The sequence below is a fragment of the Ochlerotatus camptorhynchus genome, unplaced genomic scaffold, assembly GCF_037179485.1.
Source record: "Ochlerotatus camptorhynchus isolate MF236.1 unplaced genomic scaffold, CSIRO-AGI_Acam_v1.1 ptg000091l, whole genome shotgun sequence".
Taxonomy (NCBI): Eukaryota; Metazoa; Arthropoda; class Insecta; order Diptera; family Culicidae; genus Ochlerotatus; species Ochlerotatus camptorhynchus.
In genome coordinates, this window is record NW_027040581.1 from 624,898 (window position 1) to 642,042 (window position 17,145).

Below are 17,145 nucleotides of genomic sequence, written 5' to 3' on the forward strand. Positions count from 1 at the left end.
TCGATTTTATCCAATCTTTACGAATAACTGTCAGGAGCCAGTTATTCAAATCGTTATAGTTATAAGAATGAAAATCCTCACGTGAACGTAATATGTAACTTTTGCAAAAAAAGAGGTTACGTAAAGCGTAACTGCTACAAATTAAACAATGGTAAAAGTGTCAATTTTGTAGAAGAAGCACCGATTGAAATTGACATTGATAGCTATGATTTCAAGAGGCTACAGATAAGAGATTCTGAAGATGAGGATGATTATCCGTGTATGATGATCGCGAGCAGTCGTTTCAGTAAACCGTGTCTTGTGGAAGTACAGGTAGAATGAATTATGCTAAATATGGAAATAGATTGTGGTGCAGCAGTCACGGTTATTAGTTTGGAAACCTACAGAAAGCATTTTGATCATGTAGAGGCAACAAGTTGCAGCAGTCGCTTAGTTGTCGTTAATGGGCAACACCGGAAAATCTTTGGAGAGATTTTAGTCAATGTGATAGCCAACAATTTTCAGCATTAAGTTATTTTGATAATACTTGACTGCTCAAGACGGTTTGATCCATTGTTTGGCAGAAATTGGTTGGCTACATTTTATCCAAGTTGGAGAAATACGTTTGGGAATTCTATGGGTATCAACACATTGAACAACGAAATGGAACAGAATTTAGAGCAGAGGCATACCATGGGTAATGTTGAATCTAATATAAAATCTCGTTTTCCTAAAGTTTTTGATGGTGAATTTTCATATCCAATAGAGGGATTTGAAGCTGACCTAGTGCTTAAAGATGAAAGACCAATATTTAGAAAGGCATATGACGTGCCGCTCAAATTAAGAGAAAAGGTTCTTGAACATCTGGATTCTCTAGAGAATCAGAACGTAATTTGCACCGCTCACCGAAATCAGCTAAGAATTGTTGGCCCCCGGTTGACCCGTACAAAGTTTCAAGTGCCAATACAACGAATGAAGTGACCGAGAGAATTAGAGGATTCAGACGAGGAGTTTCTCGGATTTCCGGAGGAACCGGTTGCGACCCCAAAAACGGATTTCGGGACTAGAGGATTGAAATATGCGAAACGTAGTCACATAGCAACACGAAGTTCTACAAGGTTGAATCGTAAAGATGAAACAGCAACGGAATACTAACAGAAGGTCCAGTAGCATTGAAAGCAGTGATGAATGGTCAATGAGTCCTGGAATTCGTGTCAAGAAGAATAAGAAGAAATATGTTAAATTATTTGTGGATTGCTCGAATGATGAAAATCTCATGTTTAAAACTTAATGAAAGTGCTCTGAAAAGATTGAGAACCTGTTTGAAATTTGGTAAGTGACGTTTGACTGAATTGCTTTGTTCTGAATTGTGAGGCGAGTTAAGCTATAAGTACTATTTCATGCTAAGTCATGAGTTCGAATTTTGATTAGTTTTGTTTTTATCAATGGATTAATGTCGGTTCTAAAGGAGGAAGGATTGTTATGATCGGTAAAATAGTCGGAACCCTCTGAGAGAAGTTTGATAATTATTTAAGAGAGTGAAACGATAAGTGATGTTTAGGTAAAGCAGGAAATCTGAATAAAGGCAGATCTGAGAGGTCTGAGTTGTTCCGTTGAACTTTGTGTATACAGCAAACAAGTCATAATTATTACTTATATATCCGAAGTTAATTACCCCGGTTTAGGACACAACACTAACTTCGTTGGATTTACGTGATTTCCGGTGCCGTAGATTACGATAATGCGTTTAGTATGAGCATCCCCAAGAATTTATCGATCACTTTGGACTGATCAGTGGAAGAGGCAGGAGTGGTCCACCCGTAATCTCGCGCCGTGGTGTGTTTAGTAAGGTAGTTATGTGTAGTGTGGCTGGTCCGGAGAAGGAGTTGTGAAAGCAGGCCATGCAGGAAGAATTGCAATCGATGTACGGGAACAACGTGTGGGAGTTGGCGACCTTGTTGAATGGAGACCTTCAAGAAGCAGTCTACATGCGGCAGCCTCCCGGATGCATAGCGGATGGAGAAAACGTCGTCTGTTGTCGTCGCAAATGATTATACGAATTGGACAAAACGCTCAAGTAAATGGGTTTCAAGCCGTCCAAGAACGATTGTTGCCTCTACGTCAGGCAGAACAGAGGTAAGATCGCCTGTTGTATACGTTGACGATTTCGTTATCATGCGAGACGGAAAATTCTCGGTATCCAAGTCTTCCGTTCCGAGAAGCATGCTGCACTGAGTCAGAAAGCCTACATTCAAAAGCTGTGGACCCTGGCCACCGACATCCAAAGGAGGAGATCCCGCTGCTCAATAATCAACAGTACGCCAGCTTGATTGGTGGGTTGTTGTACGTGACTATGTGTACTCGACCTGATGTTGCAGCAGCTGTTGCGATCCTGGGGAGAAAAACAAGTGAAGCGTATCCTGTGGTACCTGAAAGGAACCATCGACCACGAACTAATCCTTGAAGCCGATTCCACGCAATTGGAGCTGTGAACCTGATCCTAGAGCTCTGAAGTGTTTGAAAAAAAAAACACTAGGGTCGTGACATTAACATGGACCTGGATGGCCATGGGCCCGTCCTCGGGTGGATCCGGAACATCAGTAAATCAATTCATGAAACTGATCCTAAAGCTCCGCGGTTTTTCGAAAACACTTGGAACTGTCATATATAAATTAATTTGGGGTCGTAGCATAAACATGTACCTAGAAGGCCATGGGACCGTCCGTCGGAAGATCTGGAACATCCTTAAAAATGATCAATCCACGAAACTGATTCTAGAGTTCCACGGTTTTTTCAAACGCATTTGGAACTGTGATATAATAAAGAATTTGGGGTCATGACATAAAAATGTACCTAAATGGCCAAGGGGTAGTTTCAGAACATCCGTTAAAGAGGTCAATCCATAAAACTGATCCTTCTCAGTTTTTCTCAGAAACATTAGGAACTGTGATATTGGAATGAATTGTGGGTCGTGACATAAACATGGACACGAAAGACCATGTAACCGCAGTATTCTAACACCGACCGGACGAGGGAGCAGTAAAGCGACTTCAAACAGTAGATGTCCGCGAAACTTTTAGCTATCCTGAAAATGAAGCCGAGCGTTCTGGATGCCTTGTCGATCACGTACGAGACATGCTGACAGTGATGTGAGTCATCTTCCCAGATCCCTTAATGTGATTCCCACGATGTACGTCGACGTCTTCTAGGATATAACTGAATGTTTCTTCCGTGAGAACGTGATTACTGAACATTTTGTTGGATTTACAACCATGCGGTTCAGTTGGCACCAATTAACAGAAGCGTTGAGTTAGAGTTGGAGAAGGTGGCAGTCAGCGATGGCTCAGATTCGGAGATAGATTTTCATGTCGTCTGCGAACAACAGTCGTGGACCGTCGAGGACGAAATTGACGTCGTTGAAATATAGAAGAAATATCAACGGGCCGAGGTGGCTACCTTGCGGAATACCCGAAGTGGCAGGGAACGAAGGAGATCGGCAGTCGTCAATTGCAACTTCCCACTGACGATCAGATAGATAGGATGCGAACCATCGTAGGAGACTGCCGTTTATACCGAGCCTATTCAGTTTGGTGATCGTTATAGGATGGTTCAACTTGTCAAAGGCGGCTGATAGGTCAGTGTAGATGACATCTGTTTGCATATGGTCTGTCATACTCTCCGTAATGTACGAGGTAAGACACAGAAGGTTGGAAGTAGTCGACCGCCCTGCCATGAAAACTTCGCTCAAGTGCTGCTTGAAGTGAGAGACTAATGGTTCCAACAACTCGAAGAGTTAAGATATGGCACACAACGATGTGATGCCGCGATAGTTGTCGATGTTTCTTGCATTCGACCTCGTCCACACGGATCTATGCGGACCGATGAACACACCAACGCCAGGTGGTTGTCGGTACTTCATGGCGATTACCGATGACTTCACGCGGTACTCGCTGGTGCAATTGATTACATCAAGCAATAAGTGCAGGAGATGAAGACAACGTTCGGCAGGTCACCGAAAGTAATTCGATCGGACCAAGGTGGTAAGTTCAAGAACCAGCAGCTGAAGAATTTTTGTCGCCAAGAGGGCATTCGGCAGCAGTTTAGTACCAGCCACACGCCCCAGTAGAACGGAGTAGCTGAAAGGAAAAATCGTTCGTTAGTTGAGACGGGAAGGTGCATGCTGCTTGATGCCAGAACGCCAAAGCAATACTGGGCCCAAGCAGTAAACACAGCGTGTTACCTCCAGAACCGTTTGCCGGAAACGCCATACGAACTGTGGAAACCAGACGTCACCCATCTTCGATTGTTCGAATCACAAGCCTTCGTGTGGGTCCCAAAAGAGAAGCGTACGAAATTGGTCCCAAAGTCGACGAAAATGACCTTCGTCGGTTATTGGCAGCAGCACAAGGGCTACAGTTTCCTGGATCTAGCGACGAACAAGCTCGTCGTACCTCGAGATGCCAGGTTCATTCCAGCAGATGAGGTTCGGGAAACCGAACCTCACGAGGGAAGTATCGTTTTTTATCCTTTCAAACCTATTTCCGTTGAGGATGATGAGAAACCCGTTGTTACAGCCGATAAATTCGAGTTGGAGCTTTCGGAATCCGATAAAGACGATTTCGAAGGGTTTTCTGATGAATCCTTCAGCGCCGGAGAGGATTTTGACACTGCCACCGAGGACGAAGCGGAGGATGTACGACGGTCCAGCCGTAAAAACAAAGGTGTGTTACCGTTGCGGTATCAAGAAACCACCCACCTAGTGTCCAATCAGCACGATGAACCCCGTACCTATGATGAAGCTATACGCAGCCAGGAACGCCACGAGTGGAAGAAGGCAATGGATGAGGAATTCGCAATCCTTCAAGAAAACTCGACATGGGAGATCGTGAAGCTGCCATCGAAACAAAAACCAGTCGGATGCAAATGGATCTTCAAGAAGAAGCTGGATGAGTCTGGCCAAGTGATCCGCTACAAAGCACGACTCGTAGCACAGGGCTACAGTCAGAAGTTCGGCACCGACTACGGCGAGGTTTTTGCTCCAGTAGTCAAACAAACTACGCTTCGATCCCTGCAAGTCAAGCACATCGATGTGAAGTCAGCATACTTGCACGGAGACCTCACCGAGACCATTTACATGAAGCAACCAATGGGCTATCAAGTAGGATCTGAAAGAGAAAAGTTATTTCTTATGTTCGAAAATCCCCGTTCTGTCGATCGACCGGTTTTCGAGCCACGGTCGTCAAAATTTAACTTCTTGTCTGTCAGAAATAACCACGCTCGGATAGCAGGGTTTCGCACTGGTTTGGAACTGGTTCCAACCCCGATAATAAACGAATTCGCTATTAGCAACGTGAAGAGCTGCAGTGCAGAAATAATATAGGTCTAAGTTAGCCATGAGTTATTTGAATAAAATTCGTTCTTCTTTTGTCGTCGCTCTTACGGACTAGACGCTATTTTACTTTGCTCCATTCCTCCCAAGATCTTTTGCATCCCTTCTTATGCACTGGAAACATCCCAGCTGATTACCAGCAGGAAGGAAACACCCCACTGGAGAGGGACATTTCGAACAGAAGGCAGAGAGGAGCCACCAGACTATCGATGTGTTGCTTGAGAAAGACGGAAGGAACTTCGTAAGGTCCAGGCTTAAATGAAGACTTCAGTTGCGAACTCGCCCTAGTTATCATAGCGCGATCGATGTTGATAGCTGCCAAAGATTGACCAGACTTTGGAACATTACTGGCTGCTAGAGAAACGTGCTCGTCAGGTAGGTTCTCATCCGAGAATACACTCGCAAACTTGGTTGAGAACAGACGGCAAATGTCCTGAGGGGATGAAGCTTCTTCGCCGTCCAGTACCATAGTTGATGGAAGACCAGACTCCTTTCCTTTTGCTCATTCACATAATTCCAAAAAGTTTCCGGGTGAGATCGAAGCTTCCGTTGAACATTTCGTTGATAACATTGGCGTCTGGTTCGTTGATACGCATAATTGATCCTTGAGTTGTAGGGTGTGGTACTTGGTGTATTTTCTTAGCGCGGATATTTTGGAAGACTTTAACATACGGAGTTCACTTGTTTGCCAAGGATGATGATTACCTTGTTTAGGAACTTTTTTCGGAACGTGTCGCTCAATGACGTAAGCCAAAATATGCGAGAGCGTTTGGGCAGGCACGGTAATCGGAAATCGTAGGAGACCTCTAGGGGGGTGGAATGACCTCAGGAATTTCGTTGCCTTCAAGTGCAATAACTAAAGGAGGATGGATTGGACCAGTCTTTATCAACGGATGAACAGCCATAGACAAGTGCGGAGCAGTATCCTGAGCGGTGACGACGAAGCAAAGGTCTAAACTACGATGGTCCACATTAACCACGTGGTTGATTTGATTCAGAGTGGCGCTACTGTAACGATCCAAAAGGCTTACAGCTCCAGAGTAAAATGTAGAACGGTCGTGGTCCGGATACAGGAATTCACCGTAAGATGATCGCCAAGAAATTACCGAAGTCGCCAATGATTATCATCTCGTCAGCAGCTGTAGCGATCTCCATTATAGCTCGAATAGACTGACTGTGGGATTCAATTAGCGTAGAGTCGCGGGTTCGATCCGGAGGAAAGTAAACCACACACAAAAACAAAGTGCGGTCAGCGAGCTTAATGGCAATCCAAACTTGTTCCACACAATTCCATGAATCGTTTTCGATAACATTTGCCTTCAATCCAGAGCCGACCGCTATGAGAGCGCCTCCACCAGTAGATTTGCGGCTGTTGTGCGGATTCCGATCGCATCGAAAAACCTCGTATTCGGAACCAAACACTTGATTTGACAATGATCGAGTATCGAGCCAAGTCTCAGTGAGAGCGATGACGTCGAAGCAACGATGGGGCGTTCTGGTGACAATCATGTCTGTCATAAGTAGTTCCCCCGCCGGCGTCTCCATTGCCATTCGAGTTTTTCAGGAATGCGTTGTTCGTGCCTTGTTCCGACTAGATTTTTTCATCACACCGAAGCAGTTAGTTGTATCCGTCTCTATAAAAATACGACCGAGGAAATGGAAGACTCATCGCCAATTTGAACATCATTTCCCAGGGGGACATTTCTCTAGTAACAAAAACTGACGCTTCATCGGTTAGTAGGTCCTACCGTGGATTTACAAAATCGTGGTTTCTTATTAAAAAAAAACAATGACGTACAAAGATATGAGTAATGAGTTAAAAAAAGTATTCCATGTAAAAAATTGTGTATCAAAAACAATCTCCTCGAAGGATTAAAATTCTTACCTAAACTGATTCACTGATTGTAAAAAGTATACAGTAGGAAAAAAAAACTGACTAAATGCCAAACACAAACTACAGATCGAAAATATACCTTCCTAATTGGGAAGAATCCCTCGATGATCGTGCTTTCACGCTTTACACTGGCTGCTGAACGGTTGGCTTCTCGATCACCAACTGATACCGGTTCACTTGGTCGCACATGCTGTTGAACTCGCTGACATAGTTTTTGAATTCGGCACTCTGAAAACGACAAACCGGTCAAAAACTCTCAAACTGTGACCTCTTACTATCATCGCCTAATAGCTAGTTACCTGTTCAACGGTTTTCTTCTTCCTCTTTTGCGTTGGAGCACGTTGCTTCTTGGCCTTCTTGCGTTTCTTTCCCTTGTCCTGTTCCGTCCAATCGTCCGAGTCGGCTGCTTCGGGGTCCGGTTCTTCCTCCTCGTCGTCGTCACTGATACCCAGATTGACCAGGTAGATGTTCGGTTTGCGCTTCAAGTTCCTCCGTGGAACGCGGCTGTACGTTCGGCTCTGCGATTGTTGGGAAAAAAATGTAAACTAAAGAGTCTCGTTCGCAGAGGAAAAATAAAAGCCCACTTACCACATTAGCCAGTTCCGGTTCGTCGAACAAAGCTGCCGGTGGGCTCTCCTGTCTCCTCGGTGCGCCAGCAGCTTTCTTCGCCTGTTCCACCTCCATCGTAGGATCAGTAGACGTCCTAATGGCCGAAATGTTAGGATCTTGCTCCCCCCGTCCCTTCGGCTGATTCCGCTTCTCGGCCAAGGGCGTCGAAGCACTGAAAGCATTTTGAATCGACTGCACCTTCTTCCGTTGGGGACTGTTGAAGATCCTAGGTGCGTGCTGCTGCGACCGTTGCTGAATGGTGGGAGATTTGGACGCCGATCCGAATCGACCTGGTGTTGGAAGCAGCTTCCGTACGCTCTGCAATCGTTCCTTGAGCGTTTCGCGGGTAATCTTCATCGGCGTTGGTTCCACCGGAGGAACTCCACCAGACGCTTCTTCCTCTTGCTCGTCATCCGTTTCGAAACCGAACAGATCTTTTTCTGGTTGCTGTTTGGTCACCTCGTTGATCGCCGGATGATCTTCCACCACTGTATCGGCTATTTCTATTACACTCTTCTTCGCTGCCGCTGGCACAGCGGCCAACCTTTCCGTTTCGATAGGAACGGGACTTGGCTTGATCAGACTCAGCTTGCTGAAACGATCCCTGCTCTTGGATTGTAGCATTGTTCGATTGCCGGAAAACGAAGTGAACGACGCCTTCACCAGCGGTGAGTTGATCGGAGAGAACCTCGGTGGTACATTCGTAATATCCAGCGTCTTCAGGGGACTTCGGTTACGATCGTTTCGATTCCTCTCGGTGAGGATGATATCCTTGAACGGCGGACGCCCGCGGATTTCCACCGGTTTCGAAGGGGAAATGTTTTCGATATTGGAATCGTTCATGGCCGATTCCAGGTCGTTGATCATCGTCACAAATCGTTCCGAATTACGGCGGAAATTTTCCACCACTGCCAGCTGGGCCGGGGTCTTCGGAACGGACGAAGTTTGCTCGATCGCCTTCATCGAGTCTGCTAAGGTCCGCTGTGATCGCTTGAACCACTGTTGCAACTTTTGGTACGTCTGCTTCATGTTTTCCTCGTACTTTCGGAACCTGGCAATCAGCTCTTCCGCAGTGCTGTCGTCCCCAAACGAGGCAGCCGTCTGGTTCTGCACGTTGGATTTGTACTTCCTCATGGCGGTGATGAGCTTATCGCTCATTTCGCTGGTTGCTTTCAGCTGTTCGTAGGACTTTTGGATGTCCTTGAACACGGCGGAGGAGACTGCCGTCGGTGGGACGGCGGTCGGACGCACAAACGAGTGCTGGTGCTTGGGGGACGTTCGCTTCGGATGAACCGGTTCCGTGGCCACCGGTAGTATATCCTGCGGGTTCACCGTTGTCTGGTGGTTTTCATTCCGAACGACGAGGTCACTTTCGTAGGATGGCAGCTGGTCCTTGGAGCGGGAGTAATAGAACGTTTTCGGGAGGATGTTTTCGTTTTGAACCCGCCACGGCGAAGAAGAGGCCTGCGGGGAGAAGTCTGGTGTGGAGGAATGCGGCTGCGCTTTGTCCGGAGTGTTGACCGTGGGAGGTGGCTGCCGTTGCAAGACTCGTTGTATTTGGGGGTTCAATCGGGGCGGTGAGAGCGGGGTTGGGAGTTCCACTGTGGGGATGTTTTCCTCGTCGAAGTCGTGGTGTCCTTCGTCTTCGTAGTCATGATGGTGATCGTCGGCGACTGCCATGTCATGGGTAGATACGGCCGGTGAAGGGCTCCGTGGAGCAATGTTCAGGGCGTTGGATGGCTGCAGCGATTGCACCATGGCGGCCAGGGTTGATGTGTGCTGAAGCGAAAAAAAAAATAATGCAAGTAGCAGAATTAGGGATTGTGAAGTTTTGACGTACACTGCAGGAAATCATGATGTTATTTCTGGGGGAAGTTTCTGGTTGCATGTTCCGTTCCGGAAAACCAGTGAATTACTTCGGACAATTGGAACAAAATGTTTGCCTGTTGACCTGGGATTGAGACGAAGGTCACCTGGAATTTCCTCGTTACTGAAGTAACGATGCCAATAGTCGGAGCTGATTTTGTCCCACCGTACCCTACGTTTAAAATTCAACGTAGGGTATGGTGACAATTGCCCTTGAGTTCAATCTTACTCACCACAACGTTCCTGTTCGCCGACGTTCCTCCGTCTTCCGCCATCCGTTGAACCAGTCCTCCGCCGATCTTCTTCACCACGCTGCAAATCTTTCCCATGTCCGTTCCGAACACGGTCGTATGGTGCTTGACCGGAGTCTTCCTACTGCGGGACGACACACTCGTTGCCAGTCGTGGTCGTTTCTTCGCGGTCGATCCCTTGGTCTTCTTGGTGTCATCACTACTGGAGGCCGTCGTCGTCGTCGTCGAGTCCTGGCTAGGTAAGTCGAACATGTACACATCCTCCCCGGGCGGCAAGGGAATCGCATCCGGCCGGGGTAGAACGCTTCGGTTCAGCTGGAGAACCTGCTCGGCGTACCGTCGATAGATTGGAACGTGATCGGTGGTATGGTTTGGATTGGCGGGAGGTGGTGAAAGGATACCACGGGGAACGGATTTGGATCGGGAGGGGGTTCCGCCGGCTTTCGGTGAGCCGGGCTTGGCGGTAAGCGTCCGGGTGCGGGATCTTGCTCTGCTCCGAGATTTGGGCTTGGTGATTTCGGTTCGAAGGACGGATTTACTCCTATGACGGGTCATGATGGGCTCAAACGGGGCAATCTTTGCAGATTCGGAGATGGCTCGCTTGCGAGAACGACCGCGGGTTTCTGCTGATTTTTCCGGTTCATGCGTGGTGAGGTTTATTTGCTCCGGCGCGGTTTGTCTTGATCGCGTTCGGCCGCGATTTTCCGTGGATTTTTTGGGTTCTTGAGTGGGTTGTCTTGCTCGCGAGACGGATCGGGTTCGAGCACGTTTCATAGTTGGTTCCGATTCCGAAGCGGATGCTTCATGTACATTTTCCCCAGGATTTACCGATTCTTTCGGCACCTCAGGAGCTTTATCGGGAATAGGTTTGGGCCGCTTTCGTTTGGAAACGTTTGAAAATTGAGAATTGTCCAAAGGATTGGATTTACTCTGATCGGATAAAGAATCCAGGCGAGACGTAGCAGAGTTAGCGACACTTTCGTCCGCTTCTAATTGTTCCTTCGATGTGGAAGATACGTTCTGGTTGGCATCTACGATGGATGTCTCTTCCGGTGTTCGTTGCTCGCGATTCGATTCCCTTCGCTTTCTGCGGGTAACTAATGAAACAAGCGGAGTTTTCTCATTCGGTTGAGCTTCTTTGCCGTGTTCTCGCACGGGAAGTTCTTCAGCGACTTCTGAAGTTGGTTGTTTTTGTTTTCTTTTGCGTCCTCTCTTATTTTGAGTGGATGCTTGCTTGTTATCATCCTTTTCCTTCGAAGGTTTATCCGGTTGAGTTTTGCTTGGATACCTAGTTTTGGTTCGAGCTGGTGACCACCTTTTTCCTTTCTTCAACATGGACCTCGTCTGTATCACTAGTTCCTTGACAAACGGCTTCGGATTACCTGCTACGCTTCCAGTGCCCGAAGAATTTTGTTGCTCTTCTGAGATTTGTGATAGGTCCATTCCCTGTCCCGCATGCCTCTCACCGAGGGGACTGTTGCTTCGAACCATTTCCTCTCGTGACGAGTTTCTGACAACCGACCGACCTCGCCGTCGATTTCGTTTCGTAACCATCGAAAATATTGAACTCCGACGGATCCCATCAGCATCTTGCTCCACACCGACCGGAGCCAACGATTTGCTTCTGGTCCACCGGGGCAAAACCGACGATTTGGCTCGCTCGTGCTCGATCATCGTCGTCTGGTCTACGTTGATGATGCTCATGTTTGTTCCGTTCGAGGTGAACGATTTGCTCTTCCAGCTTTGCATGCTATTTCCTAAAAAAAAAAAAAAAAACAAAACAATAACTATGACGCATCATTCCACAACAGTTGTCACCCAAGTTCCGGATCACTCACCCGTCTCATCCAGTATCATATCCACATCGGTCAACCGAGTCGATGGCCGACGTGATCTACGATCCCCATCCATACTCGCCATCAGCTCGGACGATTCGTCCTGGCTGCCAGCCACCGGTATCAGCGTATTTTCCACACTGGAATGCATAACCACGGACGATTCCTCCGTCAACTGTCCCATTCGCTGCCGTTGGGGTGATCTTCCACGGCGCCGATTGTTGTTGACAAATGCCATCGGCAGCTGTGTATCCCGTCTACGGGCACCACGATGTCCACTTTTGATTGGCATCTTTTCTTTTATCTCCGTACTGCTGAAATTCAATTCCCAAAAAAAAATCCTACATCAATTTCATGCAACGTAACGAAAGTAAACAACGACGTCATCGCCCCGAAGGAGCGCCATTTTTGAAATTTGAACATAACCTCAATGCCTGTGCTTTCCCCTCTCTTCTCACGGTAAACTTACCAACTGATGGAAACACAAAGTAAAAAAGTAGAAATTTCACAAATACACTTCACTGTTCATCGAAACTTTAGTAAATTCACGAACTACTCGATACAATCCCGAAAATTCTGCAAGTTTCCGCGCATTTCGATTCCAGTTTTACCAGATTTTTCACAAAAACAATTTCCAACGTAAAATAACTGCAAGCGGGTCTTGTTTTCGGTTGTTCGTTTGTTGTTTGCTTCGATCCAGAGCTGCCAGGTGGTTTTATAAAAAATCTGTATTCACTCTATTAAAAAATCTGTATTTTCTGTATTGACGATTTTTTTCTTAACTAATCATGTTTTGTTGTTTTACAAATACAGTGCATACAAAATAACCATAAAAAGTGCTTAACCACCTATTCGGGCTATCGTACTAACCATACGGGGTATAATTGCGCCATTTGTGATATCGTCCGTACTTATTTATAAGAGTGATATGAAGCCGTTTGAAAATGTATGGAGATTTTAGTTTCTATTCATTATCTTCCTGATAAGCAGTTTTAAATGCAAAAAAGTGCACGAGTTCATTACTATTTGATATTTTTAATATAGATGAATACAATTAATTACATCATTTGTGTGGTAGTTACACCGAAAAGTCGAGAGATGTCGCCCCGCCAGTGCTGGTAAAATCATTTTTGCAGTATGGAGAATATCAGAAAATCCGCAATTTCTCACGAAATACATTTTCAATGCGAAACTACCGTGACGGGCGTGACTGCGTTTTCCGTTGGAGGGAGTGAGAGAAGCATAAAAGAAACAGCAACGCCTCGAGCAGATCTCACTGCAAAAAATATGGTTTTTAGCACAACAATTAATTTTGGAGAGAAGGGGGTACGCTGATAAAATCGAGCAAGTTATTTTGTTTTTATAAATTTTGAATTTTTTTTTCTCAAGCATTTTATAAAAATCTGTATAAATCTGTATTGTAATTTAAAAATCTGTGATAAATCTGTATTCTGTATCGGGTCTGTATTAAGATTAAAAAATCTGTATAATACAGATAAATCTGTATAAATGGCAGCGCTGCTTCGATCGTTCGCAAGATTTTCCGAACTTTCTCGTTTCTCGAAGAGAGAAGAGAGAGAGAGAGCGATATGTTGACGTGAAGCGTCGCGTTTGTGCTACGAGGCGGCCATCTGGCGGTAAGTAGCCGAGTAATGCGTACAATCACGCTAAAAGTAGTTTATTTGATTTGGTAGAAAACCATGCAGTTTTAAAATTTTGTTAAAATGAAATTCATGAAATTTTCGCTAGAGTGGGGTTGTTAATGACGTTACGTTTAAATTGAAGACGTTAACGTCATTAAAAACCCTGGCCACGAGACACACACACACACACGCTATGAACTCTGTAACTCAGGGTTACTTCCACCACAAACGAAGTGCACTTAGTTGATATAAAAATTTGTTTTTCGGAATTATGAAATCATTAGATGTTAAAATCACTAAAATGATAATTAGTACTTGCGAGTTAAAAGAAGAGGTTGTAAAGTATGTGTTTGACTCAAAAAACCTGCCAATTTCACTTTCAGAGCGTCGCAATAAGCGAATTTATGATTCGTAAGCGTTCACTCAGTGTGAGCGCTCACAAATCGAAAAGCTCTTATTAAATAAATGAGACTACAGGCAGGTTACGAAGCGGAATCACGTCATTCGGAGGAATAAAGCACCAATGAGAAAAAAAACACGAAAAAATCGGAGACGCAGCGTCGTTGCGAATCGTTTATTGACATTAATAAAGTTCAAATAGTATCGGAAACAAGGTTGTATTTAGGCTCTGAACCATTTGGTGGATTATTTTAACTTTTGGTTAAAATTTAACAGATGGAAAGTTATCGATTAACCCTGCTATCCGAGCGTGGTTACTTCTGACGGACAAGAAGTTAAATTTTGACAACCTTGGCTAAGTTTTTCTCGGAAACCGGTCGATCGACAGCACAGGGATTTTCGAACATAGAAAATAACTTTCGAAATGTGACTTTTAACCATACGAGTTAAATTTAATTCGGCAAATAATAGAGATTGCTGACCTAGGGGAAGTACAACTTGATATGAAGTAATATTTGGTGTAAAAATTGCTCATATTGGTAGTTATTATAGTTTTTAGTATAAATATTAATGATATTAACTGTCAAGTGGAAAGCTACAAAGTAAAAAAAAAAAAATAACAGTATAGCTTTAACGCATACACTCAATCAAGAGCAAATTTTCATTACGTCGAATGTAACAAAGGTAAACAAAGTCGAGCTATCAGTGTCAATCGATTCTCCTGCTATTACACTATATACTGTCCGAATACCAGTCGAATTGCTTTTTGACGTAATCACCTTCCGATCAAAATAGTTTTCGATGTTACTTAAGTCATCCGATTTCTATGGAGATGCCGTTTGCCTTAAGTAACAGCACTGAGAAACCCGTGAAAAGTGTACTTTCGTCGTTTCGCTTTCTCATTATTAAAGTGAATAAATCCAACTGTTTGTTGCTAAGATGATTTCGGTGGTCCTAAAATGATGAATGGGCTGCACGTAAGGAGACGTAATTGATAATTCTCCCGAATATCCTGGTAAATACACTTTGACTTAAGTAACAATAGGGGCCACCAAACGACGTATAATAACTTTTGACTCAAAAACCTGTATTTTTTAGCATGAAAGCTAGCGATTTGCATTTGTATGATTAAAACCCTGCTAAATATGTTAAACATTGCTATCACTATGAGATTATATGTGTTTACTTGGAAATAGGAATAACTTTTCGGTCATCAAAACAAAACTTTATTTTTCTCGGATTGGTGCGAATGTTACTTACGACATAATGAAAATTTGCTCTTGCAATGACCTTTCACCGTTGTTGTTTATGTTACCTGCAGCTTTCTGTTTCATCATTTTTGCCTAAATTTTTGTTTTCGATAGCTCTGATCGTTTTCGGCTTCGGCTTTTTTGATGATAAAAACGGCACTGGACTAGGCAAGTTCCCCCAGCAGCAAATTTCTCCAAATTGCAGGCTCATGGCGAATGTATTACGACCACGGAACCATCGTTATGGGACTCCGTTTACAGGGGTACCGTAGTCAATCGATTCCCGTTCCATCGGAGGACAGAACATTGGATTGCAGACGATGAAGAATTCGTGGAAATTAATGACTATTTCCTGGGAACGGAAGTGCGCCAAAGAATGCCAAATTTATGAGAACAAGGAGCGGATTTTGGTGGCCCTGGCCAGCAAGATCATCAACACGGTAATCAGCGTAAACATATTAATGTGTAAAATTTCACACATTTCGTGATTTATGTGTAAACCCAGCAAACGTCAAAAGAAGTGTATTTTTTACACATTTTTCAAGCATGGTTTTTATTGCAAAATGTGTAAAAAGGAACCATTTCTAGGACTTGAATATAATGGAGACGCATGGTTTTTTTTTTAAATTTCGGGGTTTTCTTATTTGTGTCAATGATAAAATAAAGATTTCTCAGATTCAATACTATTTTATTAAAAAAAAAGAAGAAATAACATCAACAAAAATCAGTTATAAAAGCGTAAATAATAAATGAAAAATTAAATATCATTGTCTGAGTCACTCTGTTCAGCAATTAATGATTCAGAAAAAGATGCCACAAGTTTGTTCACAGCTACTGCAGTGCTGTGGGACTTTGTTTTATATAGAAGGATTTCAAAAAAATCAATAAATTTCTTCATAGAAGAAGGAACTTTCATTCCGAAAACAGAAAATACTTTAATCAGCGCATCGAGCGCCTGGAGCGATGATTTTCCGCAGTCGATTAATTCTCCTTGTAGATACACGTAGTAATTTTCATTATTGGTAATAATATGAGGCTCATCTGTTTGCTCCATAATGTACCGGAATCCATCGAACTAGTGGTGCGGCAATCTGTTCATGAATTTGGAGGTTACCGACTCCAGTAAGATTTTTTAATCCTTTTTTCCCCAGAGCTACAAAAATTCTTTTGCATCCTCGTAAGGTATCTATGGCAGAATAATTAAGAAAAAAGTAGTAATTAAATAATAATATTAATAATAATAATAATAATAAAAATAATAATAATAATAATAATAATAATAATAATAATAATAATAATAATAATAACTGGAAAACCTACCATCATGGACGTCTGTGAACGTTTCATTTTCGATCATCAATCCTCTTGCAATTACATGCTTTAGGTTGGCCTCTTTATTATAACCCACATGCAGCCGCTCGTAGGCCTTTCGAATCTGTAAAATTTGTAAATTTAAAATCAATTATTAAATGCTACATATTTTCGAATCGAAACTATTACCATCGCTCCATTATAAAATTTGAGATGCGGAAAAACAGAAACGATTTCCCTTACGTTTCTTTTTTCGTGCAATATCATCAGATGTAAAGGGTGTCCACGATGAAATTGCCACACTATGAAATTGCTCTAACTTTTTAACCGTTGGGTAGAATTTAATGAAAATTTGGGTGGATTTAGTTCATAGTGCATTATTTACATCCTGCAAGTTTTAAAGTCCTGTGATCAAAACTCGCAGAAATGGAGTCGAAAGAACAGCTCGTGCGTGATAAAATCTTGCGCATTCATCACGAGAACAAGGATCTCTCGCATCGTTCCATCGCTAAAACGTTGGGAATCGCGAATTCCACGGTGTCGCGAGTGATTAAGCGGTTCGAGGAACGGTTGACCACCGATCGGAAGCCCAGAAGTGAAGGAAAAAGTATTCCGTACAACACCAAAAATCACAACCGCGTAGTTGGGGCCTTCAACCGAAATCCGAACGCCTCCGTTAGGGATGTGGCTAAGAAGCTGCACCTAAGTCGAAGTTTTGT

At 43.9% G+C, this 17,145-nt stretch overlaps 1 protein-coding gene and 2 pseudogenes across 2 annotated transcripts; 1 reads left to right on the plus strand and 2 right to left on the minus strand.

Annotated features, from left to right (window-relative positions):
* The first annotated feature begins 333 nt into the window (after positions 1 to 333).
* Positions 334 to 960, plus strand: LOC135698586 (uncharacterized; annotated as a pseudogene).
* Positions 961 to 7,140: 6,180 nt separating this feature from the next.
* On the minus strand, positions 7,141 to 12,484 carry LOC135698608 (serine/arginine repetitive matrix protein 2-like). Of its 2 annotated transcripts, none has more exons than XM_065218655.1 (6): positions 12,293 to 12,484; positions 11,827 to 12,134; positions 9,971 to 11,745; positions 7,851 to 9,650; positions 7,562 to 7,780; positions 7,141 to 7,490 (listed from the first exon to the last, which is right to left on the minus strand). In XM_065218655.1, exons 2-6 carry the CDS (start codon positions 12,113 to 12,115, stop codon positions 7,386 to 7,388), a joined length of 4,188 nt encoding a protein of 1,395 aa, XP_065074727.1. In that variant the 5' UTR covers positions 12,116 to 12,134; positions 12,293 to 12,484; the 3' UTR covers positions 7,141 to 7,385. The 2 variants fall into 2 exon arrangements, with proteins under 2 accessions (XP_065074727.1, XP_065074726.1); XM_065218654.1 differs by having other exon boundaries at positions 11,827 to 12,137.
* A 3,388-nt stretch (positions 12,485 to 15,872) lies between these two features.
* Positions 15,873 to 16,693, minus strand: LOC135698587 (uncharacterized; annotated as a pseudogene).
* Positions 16,694 to 17,145: the final 452 nt, after the last annotated feature.

Excerpts from the sequence above, each read along its gene's own strand:
- LOC135698608 (XM_065218655.1), bottom strand. The coding sequence starts at position 12,115 with ATGCCAATCAAAAGTGGACATCGTGGTGCCCGTAGACGGGATACACAG. Across the intron at positions 11,746-11,826 it reads TATGATACTGGATGAGACGG|GAAATAGCATGCAAAGCTGG; the intron begins GTGAGTGATCCG and ends TTTTTTTTTTAG. Across the intron at positions 7,781-7,850 it reads AACCGGAACTGGCTAATGTG|AGCCGAACGTACAGCCGCGT; the intron begins GTAAGTGGGCTT and ends CAACAATCGCAG.